This window comes from Eleginops maclovinus, chromosome 3 (assembly GCF_036324505.1).
Source record: "Eleginops maclovinus isolate JMC-PN-2008 ecotype Puerto Natales chromosome 3, JC_Emac_rtc_rv5, whole genome shotgun sequence".
Classification (NCBI taxonomy): Eukaryota; Metazoa; Chordata; class Actinopteri; order Perciformes; family Eleginopidae; genus Eleginops; species Eleginops maclovinus.
The window spans coordinates 12,970,200-12,986,763 of NC_086351.1; the positions used below are offsets into that span (position 1 = coordinate 12,970,200).

Here is a 16,564-nt window from a genome sequence, read left to right on the forward strand (position 1 = left end):
CTTTTTTGATCACTGATTCATGTGCCATGGTTTGATTTTACATAAATATTTCAATAGAAGAACATTTCACGTGTGAACGTGACTCCAAATCCACACAAGACGAATAAGAATCCCCCCTTTTTCAATCAAATGTTATGGCTCTCTCTACATTATATGATATTGTTGTGAAAAACCAGCATTTCTTTGTTGCTATACACTCATTTCTTTACCAAATTGTAATAGTAAGCGTTTAGTAACATGATTCCACATTGATTTGGAGTCATTAGGTCACATGGCATGGAAGTTACTAAAGAGAAATTATGTTCTTGAAATAAGTAAGTAACATCAATTCAAGACAACACATCAGTAATAAAAAAGAGGTATGCCTAATTACATTTACTATAATGTTTACAATATACCCACTAATATAGCATTGGTTTTTGTGTCATTTGTTCATGGTCCCTAAATGAAACTTTTTGTTGAAGGTGGAGGCTCTACCGAAATGATTTGAAACTGAGCAAGAACACACCGCTGGATCTTTAATGAATGCCTTTTGAGATCCAACCTAAAACTAACTTCGCTACAGTGAGGGCCACTGCATCTCCAGCGACATTTAGTGCTGTGCTGAGACGTCTGTGGCATAAATCTGATTGGCCTGGTCAAGGGAATGCATATGATTGGGTAAATACGCCACGGTAGGCTTTTACTCGGGCATCTCAGCAGACAAATTGTCCTGATGTGATTTAGAAAAGAAATACGGCATGCTAATGAAGTTATATGGTGCTTCCAGTCTCAAACATTTCTGCGGCAACACTGGATGGCTGCCGGTACCTAACCTAACACTGTCCATAATGTCTATGCCCAGACTCAGCTCTAAGGGGGTTCATCGAGGCAGAATGAGAAGCTGAAAAACCCTATTGCCTTTTCTGAGAACAGCAAGAGTTCACTGCGTGCTCTTACAGTGTAACGCTGCACTCTACATGGAACTGCTGACAGCTCCTTTTTCCACTTGATAGACATCAGCTTTGAGCTTACATCGAGTGCTCTGAAAGAACATCAGCATCTCTATCACTGTCTATTCCACAGCTTCGAATCACTGTCACCACTTGCTTATAACACAGGAAGCAAAGCCGCTGACAAAACCTGACTAAAGTAAAACATTTAAAAATGCATAAGACAGGCTGGCAGGTTTGAAATATTTAAATTCAGGTTTTATTTCCTTTTAAAATGACCCACAACTACTGTATAAATCATACCAGAGTAATGAAACAAAAAATAACTTCCACCATCCCAGTCACAGTGCATACATTATTTGATAAAGCCGAACAGTACACTACCACATGCATGTTATGTTTCAGCATCGTTGTGCATACACAGTACAGGATACGGCACAGACGGCCAGGCCACAGACAGAACATTCAACACAGTTTCCAAAAGGTATTTCAGCTTTGTGCACGGCACAGTTCATCATTTTCATACAAGGTGTGTCATACAATTAGCTACACTCTGGGAAGAGCAAGACTGAGCTTTCTTAAGACACCTAATGCGCTGTCAATTGCAATGAGTTATAAAACAGTGGAAGCACTTCACACTAATAAGCACAGTATCACAAGCATGCGGAGACAATATAGTAACAGTCTTTACCTTTACTTTTCTTTACAGAATAATCACTTTAAAACACCTACACATACAGTATCAATATGGCTGAGAACAGGTCTCCCTTGGCACTGCAACTTGTACACTAGCTTATGGAAAAATCAGCTTATATCGGTCATTTTCACCATTGGTGCCAAACACACAGCAGACTACATCTACACTGTTAAGTTTACTGTTGAGTTTCTGTGTTGCTGTATATACTGTAAGACAGAAAAGACTGGATAAAGAGGTATTAGAGTAAATACAATAATGACCATAGGACAGACTGGAATTGTAATTCCTCCCCCGTTTAGCAGCTACAGAGTATCACAGCCTTTCCTGTTTAGTGAGAAAATTAAGAACATTAACAGTTTCAAGCCTTCACATACAGTAGTATTTCTCACTAAAGCACAGAGAAGAACCTTGAGTTATCTGTGTGCTTAAGCGTACAGTCACTGCCATTTAATTTACAAAAGGAGTAGTGGGGGGTGTCTGTGAAAGGTGCTGTTTGGAGCTACATTACCTGTTGGTTCCTGAGAAGTATTTTTGGGGGGATTTATGAAACCTTGTCGAAACTGAAAGTCCCACAGTACCACCACAAGCTAATGATTTGGCAGACTCATTGAAATAATTAAAGTGCATAATTCATGCACCTCTATCTCCATCCTTAACCATACTTTTGATCTAACTATTTGAATGACTAAACCTTTTATAACTGAAATCTATGATGCCATATTGAGCCTACACAGTACTGGCCTAGTTGTGGCAATAATACGTATATCGATTGTTAGCATGCTTGGATAGTGACAGCTGCTGTCACTTTCTCAGTAATCCCAGCCTCATGCAAAAGCTGCGCGCTGTCATTGGCGCTGCAGTAGAATACCTGAGGCCACGGCTCTGGATGTCCTACTGCCTCTGTTTCTCAACAGTAACTGGGTCAATAAGAATATGCCTCTGGACCGGCTACTGCTCCTCTGCAACATCTCCCATTTAATTAAGCCTCAGCTGTTGCACAACTGTTGCATCCAGAGGCTGATTCATGGTGAGGAGGCCAGTCTTAAGTCCTGCTTGTTAAGACTGAGTGCAGTTGTCCTGTGCATTTCCTAAGTGGGGGTGAAGCTTTTTCATCTCCACTCGCCAAATGTAACTCGGGGAGCTACGTGGCATCTCAGCAGCAATACAGAGAAGTTATGTATAATATATTTATCTTTTTTCATCATAGATTCATAGGCTGCCGCTACCTTCAGAGTCTTTTGCTTGGTGTATTATTGTTCTTCTTTTTTTTTGCATGACAATTTTTCAAATAGCACACAGAGGATCTCGCTGCACTGTTCAGCTTCCTCGTCATGTGAAGTACTTGCAGTTTGTAGAGTCAATAACACAGTATGGTGTGCACTTGAGGTGACCATATGATCTGCGAATAAAAGGAGAAACATCACTCTCTGTTATACATGGCAACATAACATTTCTCACAGTTGTGTAAAGCTGGCTAAAATGTTGATGTTATATAGAAATTGTTATACTGGACTAAATATTTTTCTTAGATTTGCAATATGATAATATTGTATTAAGACATACGTGTTGTCCTTGCCTGGTATTAAAGGCTGCATTAAAGTGAAGTAATATACTTTTCTGAACTTTATAGACGGTATAAGTACACTCGTTTTTATATTATTTGCTTGTACCCACTTACTGATGAAGATTTATCAAAAGAATTTGCATATTTTAAGAAAGCATCAATGGCCAATCAATTTATATTGAGGTATTTGGTAAAAAAGAAATGTGATATTTGATTCTGAATATTGAGTTGTATTGAGTTGTATACTGTGCTTACCCTGGAAGATATGAATTACATGTCTGGTATCCAAAGTCCTTTCCATCACACTCCTCAGCCCCCTCATAGCGGTATCCGTCTCCACAGTAGGCGTGTTTACACTCTGTGGTAAGGGGAGACAGCAGAGGTGGAGGGGTCATGTTATATGCGTTCAGCAAAGTAGAACTAAGGAGCTATTATAGACCACCGAACATGACTTACTGACACAGCCGTCCGTGACGACTCTGTTGCTGTCATCACACTGCTCCCCGTTGGAAATCTGCACAATCCCGTCACCGCAGTAACCCTCGTCATCAGGTGCGTTTTCCATGGACTGGAACGGCGTCATTGGGAATGGGAAAGTCTAGAAAAAGAGTTTTAAAAATGTGAACAAAATGAAAAAAACTGCTTTTAAAGTCAGCATTTGTAAACAAGATGAAACAAAATCATTTTGCTGAATGCAATGATACCTGGATAGGCAGCCAGCCATCAATGTCTTTAAAATAGAGAGATCTCTGGTCTTTGCGGAATGCCAGCGCATTATCTGTTTGAAGGCGCTCCAGTTCCTCCTCATTGCTTACAACAAATATCTGAATGAGTGACAAAATGGACGATAAAGATTACATTTTTTTCATGCATTTTGAATTCAAGGCCCATTGAAATGCAATTTTGAGATATGAAGCATCAATATCTAATATGGCAGTATGCATCTCAGAGCAACATCCCAGTCCCTCACAGAAATACTTTTATCTCTAAAATCTTTTTAAAAATGATACAAAATGTAACAATACCTTTTTTGTTTTTTTTAACTCCTAGTTTAAAACAACATGTAGTTGCACATAATCAGAGGTTTTATATAAATACACTATATTGTTTTTTTTATTTGATTATCAAAAAATGAAGTACATTACAAAAAACGTTATATTAAATACTCACCGCCGGTACTTTAGGATAGTTTCCTCTGGAAGGATGATCTTCAAATGGAGAATTACTGAGAGAGCCGCAGCTACACTTTCCAGGAGACCCTGGTGGACCACGAGCACCCTTTGTTCCAACCATGTACAGTCCTGAACATACACAGAAAGAAGATACATATTGTATTAAAAGTCACAAAGCAAAATGGTTTAGTGCCATGTTATTGAAATGAATAGCTGCGTTAAAGTGTTGTTAAGAGCACATGCTGCAGTGACTCGTAGAAACATCATATGCCATGAAATTTAGTTTCTTAAATTGTTATATTAAGAAGTAAATGCAACCAACTTCACTCAGAAGACTGATCAACATAACAAATGAAATGTTGAATGTCAGCACCTGATGACATTATTTATGTATACAGAAATGTGGCTTGTCATCTGTGGATCCATTTAGCCACATGATGTCATGAACACAGACTCTTATTTCACCTTGCGAGATAAAGTTTCTCTGGTGCTAAATCTGACTACCCGTGTTACACTGGTCTAAAGAGTGCTTCCTTTAGCTGACACAGTGTTTGCTGCCTCTCACACAGCTAGCACAGCTTTCCCACACTCAGCAAAAGTGTAGGGCCACACACACCAATCACTTCAAAGTGCACGTAGGGAAATTAATGTCCCTATGACTAAACTGAACAAAGTCCCTGACTCAACAATGTGTATTATTATGTCATCAGTATACAGAAACGCCAGTATATTCAAAAGTTTTAAATCTGTTCGAAAATGAAAAGGCTCAAAGTTCTCACCTGTGGCAGGGGCACCCGGAGGACCAGGGTGGCCTGGAGTTCCCTGTGGGCCTGCAGGTCCCATAGGACCAACACTGCCTGCGTCTCCTTTCCCTCCCTTAAACAACATACAAAAAATACACTCTTGACTCTTGATAATTGATTGTGGGCATTTGTATAGCTTTTACATTACATGTTTTTAAATAATGCAAAGATGTCCACAAACTCCTCACCTGCTTGCCTCTCTTCCCTGGTCGGCCCGTTGGTCCTCTGTTTCCTGAGATCCCAGGTTCTCCTTTTGGACCCATCTCCCCCTGCACAAACAATCAGACAAACTCAACACGATCACATTTTAAAAGTTGTATTTCTGTGGAACAAATGTAAAACTCCTTCTTGTTTGAATGTGTTTCTTACTTTCTGTCCAAGCATTCCTGGGAAACCCATGGCACCCTGTGGATGAAGAACAGTAAATGATTACATACAGCAGATAAGCCACTATATGGCTGACACAATGGTAAAAAAAAAACCTGCTGCTGATCAACTCTGCCCACCTTGTCCCCTTTTCCTCCACTCTCACCACGATCTCCTCGAGAACCCTAATGGAGCAGATTGTGTTATGTTAGATTTAGAAGAAAAAAAATCTGTGTCATTCTAAAAATGAACCACTCAACACTGGTTTGATTGATTTTCCTGGATTAGTTACACAAAAAAACAAGATTAAGGAATATAAGTATAAACAAAGATATAAGTAATTGAAAATGATGTTTTCATACCAATAACATTTTGTACTGAATGATAATAAAGGAAGGAATTAAATACCTTTTCTCCTTTATAACCAGGTAGACCCTAAAATTAAAGACACAAAATATTTAAGATTAAATAAAGCAATGGGAAAGGGAGATCATCCTACATCGATGTAGTTCATATGCATCTCATACCCTTGGCCCAATTGGTCCTCTGGCTCCAGGTAAACCCATCAGCCCTGGGTCACCTTTCTCCCCCTGACAAACAGTAGAGAACATTAGGAATAAGACAAATGTGGATAAGCTTCATTTATTTAGGTTTACGTCCCAAAGTAGAAGTAAAAGGATGTAGCATTCATATAGAAAACTAACACTCACCTACTCCACCTTGTGTTGGCACCTACTGGTCTCATGTCATTTAATATATCATCTACATTATGAGATCTGACTTACTCACTTTGGGCCCACTTGGTCCAGGCCATCCAGCTGGTCCCAGTTTCCCAGGAAGTCCAGGGGGACCTGTCCGACCCTAACCAGAGACATCAATTTCAACACATGATCTCAGATATAAAAACACATTATAAAACAAACCCTGCGCCAGCTGAAGAGGCAATTATGTGATTATAAAATCAGGGCTCCTTATGCCTTTTAGTTTTGCAGATAAAAAAATGGAAAGCAGTGTAAGAGCAGGATTTGCTGCATAAGCTGACAGCCTGCCGGTTACAGTATTTATCAAACGCTGCTGCACATGTAGGCGGAGAATGACTCTAACGAGCCCTGTCACTTTGCTCTCTTTAATTAAATGATGGGCTGTATATAGAACAGGAGCCCGTGCTTGTGGGAAGTAAAATGATTTATGACCTGGCTGAAGCACTAAGCTAAATTGTACTGCAGTGCTGCAAAGCTGCTCAGTCAGGCCACCCGCCAGGGAGGCTCTCCCTCTGGGTCGCTTTTGATGCTCGCCCACAGTGGCCGATCGTTTAAGGAGGTCACTTTACAATCAAGATGTGTGGGCTTTTTTCTGATGTCCTAATGGATAGAGAGGACCATCTTACAGAGAGGCAAAATGATGGGTGTCTTGAAGGAGTCAAAAGTGAGGCGATATGCTGCTTTTCAGTGAGAGGAGAACAACCCTCTGCCTTTATAACAGCCTGTCTCAGCAGCTCTGCCTCTCTTGCATCATGTCAGTGTGTCTGTGCTGTCTCTTGTCAAGGTTGTTCTTGCACACAATTCCTTGATGTACACAACAGACACCGGCAGCACTCTGAGTTACAGCTAGTGAGGAGGCGGAGGCCCTGTATCTCATATTTGAGTAAATCCACTTAGCGGAGAATATGGAGTGATTAATGGAGACTCTCACCTTTTGCCCAGGTCTTCCGATTTCTCCCTGACAACAGGATGCGGAGGAGGGGACAAGGACAGCATCCATTTAATTCACTGTCAGCGAGCATTTTTCAGTCATGCGCAACAGGTCAATAAACTTGATGTTTGATGAAAAGCTTTAAAATGTGATTATGATGTTAACCGCTTACCTTTTCTCCCTTAGGCCCTTCTATTCCAGGTAAACCAGGAGGACCCTGATGAACATAAAAAAACAATAAAATGAGGGCATTTGCTCATAAATCTCAGAGATATCCATCTAATTTAGTTTTGTTCTCAACAACGTTCCACCACAAAGTCATGTTGGTTTCTGGGAGGACACAGCTGCAGTTTCAATTAGCTTAAGGCTGAGTGGCCACTATTGATTTAAAAAGTGCCTTGTGGGTCTCTTTTGATAAACGGGATTGCTGCTGCAGTCCAGTGGGTGCTGTAACAGCCTGAGATGGGCAAAGCTTTAATGATCATTTGGTACATCAGCTTTTTGCTTAAGAAATGCAGAGGATGAGGTAGGATTTGCAAGCACCTATTAAACATAAACATCATTCAATCTTTCACCACCGAACTACACAAACACATGGGCACATGCTTGTGTTGGCAATCCCTGGAATTTACGCGACCCAGTATGCCTTTCCAGGCAGACAGCTCTTCGGATAGTTTCTGAGAATGATGTGTGGGCCACTGGCAGCCAGTGGAAAAAAGCTATTTGTGTCTGAGCTAAATGTAGAGCGTTAATGGGTCGCTGTGTTGCATGGGCCAGAGAAATCCCCATCTCCTGCTTTGGAGGAACTCTCAAGTTGAAGAGGATATTGAACTAATATGTTGTTGGAGTACTGATTCTTAACACCTTGGAACACCAGAGCGCCTGTGATCTAGTGATACTGACAGTAAATCCAAAGCAAGTCAAGTTGTGTGAGGTGTGTTGGTGTAATGATTGTAATGCCAGATTTACAAAACATTATTAATGCTGTGATCCAACCATGATGCGTTGGAAGAGTCTGGATCCTACCTGAGGGCCAGAGGGACCAGCAGGACCTGGGAGTCCCTGGGCGCAGGAAGAACCTTTGCGATCATTGCTTGGCTCACCACCACCAATCAGTTTGTTCTGTAAAAGAATATAAAATGTGGTATTTCTTTAACAGCTTGCTAAGTGTTGTTTAGATAAGAAAAGATCATTAAATGTTTGATGTTGATAAAGTTTGTCAGATAAATGCATGTCTAGAGTTCATAAAAATTCACAATGCACAATCAAAGGACTTTTTAGCCATGTGTTCCTCCTGCAGATAAATGTTTAAATGTTGTTATTCGGGGGTCAAGACAAATTAAGTGTGGGGCGGTTTGGAAATCATCCAAGGACATATCAACAGTAAGATTTACACAATTGAAAGTCACATGACTTTGACTCACATGACAGTTGCGGCGCCAAAGAGCAGGGGGTGGAGGAAATAGTGGGGGTGGAGGCGGACTCAGTAAACAGCATGGGCTGAATCTCTGCTGCTCCTGGGACTTGAGAGCTGTACAATGTGCAGTCAGCCACACAGGTGGCGATGACAGGAGTCAGAATTAGAGGGAGGCAGTCAGAAAAGGTCATGTTTATGTTGTCTAAACAATTTAATGTAAAACCTCTTCATCAAAATAGGAAGACTAAGCTAGTGACACATGGACATGCACTGGCAACTGAGCCACATATATTGTGACACTACAGTAAAAATTGGACAAGTCAATGAGGTTAAAATATACAGGAGCAGCATAAGCAAGAGGGAAACAGGTGCAAACTATGAAATCATGACACCCATCCAGCAGAGTTCTCAGAGCGGGACACAGATATGAAGTGTATGTGCCTCTTACTGAAAGACTGGAGCTAGTCTTGCTATATATAGAGGCATTTACAGTCTACTACCTCATGGGCGACAAGAAAATAAAAACAAGCGTATTTTGCAAAGACACTGAGCTTAAAATGAATCCCAAAGCCAGACATTTTGTATCCATGCTTCTACAATCAACTCTCTAAGTAACTGTTCATGCATTGTACTGTATGTACAGTACATTACAGACACAAACACAAACACACACAGGGGCAGGATTTTAGATTCTTACCTGCTGGGATTGACATAAAGCTGTCCAGAAAAGAAGACTGAGCCAGGCCATAACAAAACAAAAGTGGCAGATACAGTCCAAGTGTTAGAAGAGTCATGCTGATCCAGATAGTTGCCTGACTTTATTTCTGAGCCACAGCAGCCCTTACACACTGCCTTTCTCTCTCCCTCTCTCCTCACTGTGCTCTCCCTCTGCTCCCCTCCCTCTCTGCTCGCTCTGCTCTATCTCCTTTACGCCCTCAGAAGAGGGTACGCCGACCAATGCCTATTAAACCTTTACTCTGCATCAGTGTGCACTAAAATTACAGGAGACAGCCCGCCAGCTGCTTCGAGTGCCAATATTAGACCTTTACAACAGCAGAGGGTGCCTTTTGTTGTTTCCACTCCTCTCACAGGGAGACTTATCAGGACCAACACATGATGGGCTTTTGTGCAAATATGATTCTACATGAGGTGTCATCTGTACCTTCTGAGACAATGAGTTCATCAGTCGTCTATTCTTTGTATTTATTAGTCTGTGTTTTTGGAAGTAGAACACTGTGCAACCCCTATGCATTGTGGTGTAATCCAGTCAGATTGGTTTTATTGCCCAGTCTGTCCGACAAAATGAAGTGTCTGCTTTTCTAATGAGGCTCTTTCGGGGTTGAGAGACAGACAAAATACAAGTAATATTAATGAAACCTTAAACTATACTGATATGAATTACATATCTTGTTTGGACTTGAAGTTGACAACTGAAAACAATAATATGATTAAATCTAGAGGAGATTGTGAGAAAAAAGGATTAGAACTAATACACAAAGGCACTCCAATACAAATGACCACACTGTGCACTCACTCTAAGATTGCCACTACTGCTGCTAAAAAGCCCCTAACCATGTTCAAAGATGCTCCTGACCATGCGTGAAATCAATGGTGGCTGTGAATGTGTGCATGTACATACACTAATAGACTGGATTGAATTGTTCTGCATCACTGAGTTGACCATAAAATCCCTTTATTTGCATGTTAATGCTTTAATAATCCAAATACTAAGTGTTAGACTAAATAAATGGACATCTATGGGACTCAATCTATGTTCATTGCACATTCATATTGGACACAGCTCATACACTTCTAATATATATATATATATATATATATATATATCGTACACATGTTTTATTGTATTTATAGCATCATATTTTATTGTATTTTTCCCTTCGAATTTCATATTTATGTTTCTTGATTTTCAAAATGCTTTTATTTTTTCCTCTTACTATGTTTTTGCATGCCAGGAATATCAATAAACCTGTTTCAGAGGTTAATAATAGTTAATGTGTGAGAAGAATATGGAGAAAGATTTGAAACAAAGAAATAAAGACGAATAACATTAATTGTATGTATAAATTGTTTTATTGTTGTATTTATTATATTGTTAATACTACTGTGTAGTAAAAATGTATTAACAAATATTCAGTTATTTCATGGAAACAATCACAAAAAAGCTAAAGCAGCTTTATAATCATCCTGTTTGAGTTTCCATAAGGAAAGTGGTCACTGCTGTTCTGATGATGTGCTGGACAGAGGAGGAGGCAGATCCCTCTTTCAGTCTATAAGTTGGAGCGTGTGAGCCAAGGGAACTCCTGCAAATACGCACAATACAGCATTACGTTAGACCTTAGGTTAGAGAGCTATATTAGGAAAAAGTAATTCCCCTCTCTGAAACAACCTGAAAACAGATAACAGTCAGGAAGCAAACAATTAGGGCAGCACACCAATAAGAGTCTTTCTCCGGGCCACAGAGAGCACAGCGCCATGGATACGGCCATCAATACAACCTTCAAACATGTCTGCAAAGGGTTGCGTAGATACATTCAACATAAACACAGAGGGCCTTGCTTTCTAATTATGGGGACCCTGAAATAGAAAGGTCAGGTTGGTGTGAGGTGGAAGGATTGTGAGAGGAATACAACAGTTCTGCAGTGCACCTGGAGTGTGTGGATTACTGCTCAGTAGGGCATGTCAGTCATGCAGCTCTAGAAGGATGAGACCAGAGCCAAGTAAACACCAAGCTGTTTGTTGCTCTGCACTCATGAACCAGATGCTGCTGCTTTTAATCTCGCCGGGCTTTGCTGCTGCGAGTGTCAATGTCATCGGGGTTATTGTTCATCTCCTTTCTGTACTTCTTTCTCATGGGACTACAGGTAAATAAGAGACATCAGCTGAATCCAGCTTGTGACCTGTCTGCAAGCGTGCTGGACCATAAAGGGAATAAAATATTGTATTAAACAACACCTAAGACCTCAATTGTCACGACCACTGCAAAGTTCCTGACCCCTTAATCTTGTCTCTCTAGAAGTCTGCAAAAGTCATGGATTTGAGCCGCTTTTTTTTGTACGTGCCCAATCTGCACATGCAGAAGTCTGGGCCTTTGGATTCAACCAGGGATATTGATGGTGAAGTTAAAGGTTGGGTATTCTGTTCCAAGGAAAGACAGGAAACCGTCAACATGTACAGTATCTGATGTTGGTGCCATCTCCTTCTATGAATGACTATCTTTTAAGCATTCAGATTTGACCTTTGACAGATTAAGTCCCAGTGTCCTCGGCTGAGACATTAACCATTGTTTGAGAAAAGCGCAACAGTGTTTTAGGCAGCCGGAAAGTGGTGTTTCAGAATCATTGAGCCACAACCACAAGTGGGCATGGCATTTCAATAAGGATCTATGCTGAGAATGTACTGCCTGCCTTTCAAAGGATTTCAACTTCAAAATAAAACTCCAGTGGATTCTTAATTTTGACATGTACTTCTCATTAGGATGGAGATAGCTTTAGTTTATTTATTCCTGACAGGTGGCACTTACCTGCTGTTTCCTGTCGGAGGAAGGATCGATGAGCACATTCAGGAGACTTGGTTTCTCCCAGTCACTCAGGCTCTGCTGTAAAGCACTGCGCAGCTCCTCCACCGTCCTCACCAGGTACCCTCGACCTCCGAATGCTGTCATAACCTCGTCATAGCGTGCCTCAGGTAGGAGGGTCACAGGAGGGGCTCTGACAAGCAACACAATGACAATCGAGTTACATTTCATTACATCACAATTGATTACATGTAGGAATCCACTACAGAGAAAAGTCATTTGCTGGGACTGATGATGTGGGACTCACATAGAGGTCAGATCTCCCATTTTTTCCATTTCTTTCCATGTCTCAGGATCCACTCCACTGTAAATACCATTATTATTGACCACAATGATGACCACAGGTAGATTATACCTGTAAAACAAAACAGACAATGTGCAATTAAGTAACAGTGGAGTATTGAAGTGTATTGAGTATGTGGTGTAGAAAGGGAGGAAACCAACCCACCGGCACATGGTTTCTACTTCCATGCCAGAAAATCCAAAAGCGCTGTCTCCTTCCACACAGACTATCCTCTGGTTTCTATTCTCGCCCCTCTCCACAGCCGCTGCTGCTATAGCAAAGCCAAGGCCTACTCCCATTGTTCCAAATGTACCAGCATCCAACCTGCACATCATCAGATTAGCTTTCAACTCAACCCCATATAAGGCACTTCGTTTCAACAAATACATTGGCATTTGTATTCAAATAATAGCTCCGAGAGTCTCTTTCTCTACAAGCCTTTGGCACAAATCCTTGTAAAGCATAATTAGTACATTTACATGAGAAGAGTTCCGACAAAGTTCCACAGAGTCTTTCAGATACCTGCCTTAATACCATGCCTGTCTTCTTTTCTATCTAAATTTGGGGACATGTAACACAAATACAAAATGTGTGTCTTTATGTGCCATTACAATGAGACTGCCTTGCCTGTGTCGAGGTAGGTAGTTGTTCAACATAGTGCGTCCTATGTCCATAGTGTTTGCACCCTCACTGACTATGATACAGTCATGTGGCAGCAGCTGTGAAACATGATGAAACACTGTGTAGTAGTTCATGGGCAAAGTCGACTGAAGAGCGAGCGCCTGTGGATAGGGAAGGGGCAAGAATGCATGAATAATAATACATTGAATAGCATGTGACAATATGATAAACAAAGTGAGCAACATTATCATTCAAAATAGAGTCTAAATTCACCTTGGATATTTTTGCATTAGCAGCAATTTTGCCCTTCAGTGTCCCCCACCACTCTGTGTCACTGGGATATTTCCAGCCATCTTCACATACACATTCCAGAAGCTGAAAAACAAGCACACAAACCAAGAATCAAAGACATTTCCACACACACATAAAAGCTGAAAGGATACCTTTAACCCACACCAAACATAAGCACATTCCACAGAGGGATTACTCAGAAATGTGAGAGTTTTGGGCCTGCTGAGTTGTAGTTACCTGTGTGACAATAGCGTTGATGTCTCCCAGGAGAGCAACAGCAGGCCTCACATTGTTTCCCATCTCCTCAGCACAAAGGTCAACCTGCACACAGAGCACAATCTTGTTATCACAGCACAAGATTTGCAGCAACAGAGCAACACAGTGGAGGAGATATGGCTCAAGCAACACGTGAAACGCACTGGCATGACAATATTAAGGTACTTTAACTTCCTTTTTAACCAGTGAGGAAGTTTTAATGTTATTTTCGGGTTGTCAGAGGCAACACTGATTTTCCACAAATCTAAGACAACATGGTCATTGGTCATTTTCCAACCTGAATGATCTTGACATCGGGGTCAAATCTAGGCGGCAGACCAAAATGCAGAATCCAATTCAGCCTGGCTCCAAGCAGAAGCACAACATCAGCCTGGAGAAGAGCTCTTTGTAACAGAAACGAGAGGAGGAGGTGGGCTAACACTGAGTTAAAATAAAAACTGTTCTGAATAAAAACATGTGTTGAATAGATTAAACAGTATTACATATAACTACACACACAGTAAAAAAACATGTATAAATATAAATTTGCACATCAGTTTTTTGAATAACAACTTTTTCTTTATACAGTATATATATATATATATATATATATATATAGATGATAATAATAATAATATTGGCTAAAATTGTTGCACCTAAACTTTCAATCACTGCATATTCTTATAGGTTAAGGGAGGCTGACCTGGAGCGGGCAGCAGCCACACAGTTGGGGTGATCATCAGGAAGGACCCCTTTCCCCATGGGAGTGGGCAGAAATGGCAGGCCACTCTTTTCCACAAACTCCCTCAGAGATGTTTCTGCTCGGCCATAAGCTGCTCCTGTTGGCAATCAATACTCTTGTCATCTTTACTTATCTGATGTTCGATTCACTATTAATATAGAAAATATGAGTATATATATATATATATAAAAATATAATATTTCTAGTTTACTCAATGTAGTAGAGAGAGTGAGAATGTTTCTTTTGAGGTAACCTTTGCCGATGATGATTAAGGGTCTTTTAGCTGCTTTCATGACAGATACAGCTTCTGTGATTGCACCGTGGCCAGCCAAACTCACTGGTGGAGATGGACAGCAAGACACCTCTCTGCAGGACAAACACACTTCTGAATATGTACACATCTGTAATCAGAGGAGTAATACTATTCAGAAAAGAAATCATTAAAAACAAACAGCAAAAATGAGCACACCTGACTTGGCTCCTATCCACTTTAGCATTGACCATGTCCCCAGCAATATCCACATAACAGGCACCGGGACGCCCATACATACTGGTTCGGACTGCCTATGAGCAAGGAAACACATTAAAACATAACTTCATCCAACTAGGAAATATGTTATTAAGTCTGCTGTACTAAATAAAAGTAATGTAAGACAATGCAACAACACGATGGTATATTACCTTTTCTATCACTGAAGGGATGGCTTCCAGACTGCTGGGTCTGGCAGAGAACTTGCTATAAAGGCGACATGCTTCCACCTACCAACAAATTAATAAAGAAATGTGTCAATTTAATGAAGCATCAGTGGACAAACATCCAGCTGAAAACGTGCATTACCTGAGGAAATTCCTGAAAAGCTCCTGCTGTTTCCTGGTTTTTATCTGAGGATCCTCCAATAACAACCACCGGCCTGTGCAAAGCAAGCACAGGAGAACTCTTAAAACATTTTACACTGCATGCTGCATAACATCAGTTTGTTAAGGCATACCAGCAGTTGACGTTAGCATTGGCCATTCCACCCAGAGCATGAATGAGTCCGGGTCCAGACACCACCAGACAGGCACCTGGTCTGGATATGAACAACCACAGGAGACAGCAACATGTAAGACACAACCATCTCCTTCAATGATTATGTTCAGTTACTATTACCTTACCTCCCAGTGAGGTATCCAGTGGCAGATGCTGCATAGCACGCCTGTTGTGTGACAGAAATGATTGTATATTAAAATATGATTGTGTTGTTAAGGATTATGCAGTGTAGCAGAATAATAATACATGTTTTACCGCTTGTTCGTTGCGCATTCCAACATATTTGATCCCTGCAGCCTGAGCAGCCATGGCCACTTCTATGATAGGAACACCGACTATCCCAAACATGTACTCCACTTTCTGCACGAAGAAACAAAACCAAACTGACATAAGTCTTTTAAAAGGAAATGTGATAATGACAATTAAATGCATTTTATTTGCAAGTTTAGACTTGACTGTGCAACACTTGAACTTTGACACACTTTGACAACCATTGTAAGCGTTGTAAGCGTGGTAACATTGTTAAAGTCCAGTAGTACAGACACCGCTAGTAACTACACCGAAAGCTTACAATAAGAAGTTATAACTTTATAAATCTGTTATTTATTTTTGAACAGTCTTACCTGAGCCTTTAGGGACTCAGCAATGAGCTGAGCGCCTGTCACTTCGTCCATTGCTGCTCAGTTAGACACGACTTATGAGACTGTTATGTAACTGCAGAGGTGAACTGAGGCCAAAACTGTCATAAACTTTAGCAACTACCACCTACATTAACAAGCTATCTGCTTGTTTGCTCAAATCCTCTGTGCCCCCCTTCAATATGCAACGCTTCCGGGTTGCAAGCCAATCACAGGAGCCACTACGCGTGACGTCACACAATAAACATTACATTCAATAATGAACAGGAAAGCAACTGCATTTTGCAAAACCCTCGCCTGGGAAAGGATACTTGATGAAATATAAAGGTTTTGAGATATCTTTGGAATTACAAGAGAACATCCACAAAGTCCGACACAGTCATAAAGTTATACCAAATCACCTTCCTCTGTTTTACAGTGCAGTGATACCAAAGCCACTTCACACATCAATGGTCTTTCGTTAAAA

General features: G+C 40.7%; 2 protein-coding genes across 2 annotated transcripts; both read right to left on the bottom strand.

The window, feature by feature from the left end:
* Nucleotides 1–1,624: 1,624 nt before the first annotated feature.
* Nucleotides 1,625–9,554, bottom strand: colq (collagen-like tail subunit (single strand of homotrimer) of asymmetric acetylcholinesterase). The gene is made up of 17 exons (XM_063878620.1): nt 9,341–9,554; nt 8,651–8,757; nt 8,253–8,348; nt 7,399–7,443; nt 7,227–7,253; nt 6,324–6,395; nt 6,062–6,124; nt 5,943–5,969; nt 5,675–5,719; nt 5,538–5,573; nt 5,357–5,437; nt 5,145–5,241; nt 4,364–4,494; nt 3,898–4,017; nt 3,650–3,791; nt 3,449–3,551; nt 1,625–3,028 (listed from the first exon to the last, which is right to left on the bottom strand). The coding sequence occupies exons 1-17, from the start codon at nt 9,435–9,437 to the stop codon at nt 2,959–2,961; spliced, it is 1,359 nt and encodes a 452-aa protein (XP_063734690.1). The 5' UTR covers nt 9,438–9,554; the 3' UTR covers nt 1,625–2,958.
* Nucleotides 9,555–10,715: 1,161 nt separating this feature from the next.
* hacl1 (2-hydroxyacyl-CoA lyase 1) lies at nt 10,716–16,303 on the bottom strand. The gene is made up of 17 exons (XM_063878417.1): nt 16,084–16,303; nt 15,716–15,820; nt 15,586–15,626; nt 15,420–15,500; nt 15,269–15,341; nt 15,112–15,189; nt 14,900–14,994; nt 14,684–14,796; nt 14,392–14,527; nt 13,987–14,092; nt 13,671–13,754; nt 13,416–13,517; nt 13,149–13,303; nt 12,687–12,845; nt 12,486–12,593; nt 12,185–12,371; nt 10,716–10,964 (listed from the first exon to the last, which is right to left on the bottom strand). Exons 1-17 carry the CDS (start codon nt 16,132–16,134, stop codon nt 10,932–10,934), a joined length of 1,707 nt encoding a protein of 568 aa, XP_063734487.1. The 5' UTR covers nt 16,135–16,303; the 3' UTR covers nt 10,716–10,931.
* Nucleotides 16,304–16,564: the final 261 nt, after the last annotated feature.

Excerpts from the sequence above, each read along its gene's own strand:
- colq (XM_063878620.1), bottom strand. The coding sequence starts at position 9,437 with ATGACTCTTCTAACACTTGGACTGTATCTGCCACTTTTGTTTTGTTAT. Across the intron at positions 8,349-8,650 it reads TTTGGCGCCGCAACTGTCAT|AACAAACTGATTGGTGGTGG; the intron begins GTGAGTCAAAGT and ends ATTCTTTTACAG. Across the intron at positions 3,792-3,897 it reads ATGGCTGGCTGCCTATCCAG|ACTTTCCCATTCCCAATGAC; the intron begins GTATCATTGCAT and ends CTCTTTTTCTAG.
- hacl1 (XM_063878417.1), bottom strand. The coding sequence starts at position 16,134 with ATGGACGAAGTGACAGGCGCTCAGCTCATTGCTGAGTCCCTAAAGGCT. Across the intron at positions 15,190-15,268 it reads CTTTTCAGGAATTTCCTCAG|GTGGAAGCATGTCGCCTTTA; the intron begins GTAATGCACGTT and ends ATTTGTTGGTAG. Across the intron at positions 12,372-12,485 it reads ATGGGAGATCTGACCTCTAT|AGCCCCTCCTGTGACCCTCC; the intron begins GTGAGTCCCACA and ends GTTGCTTGTCAG.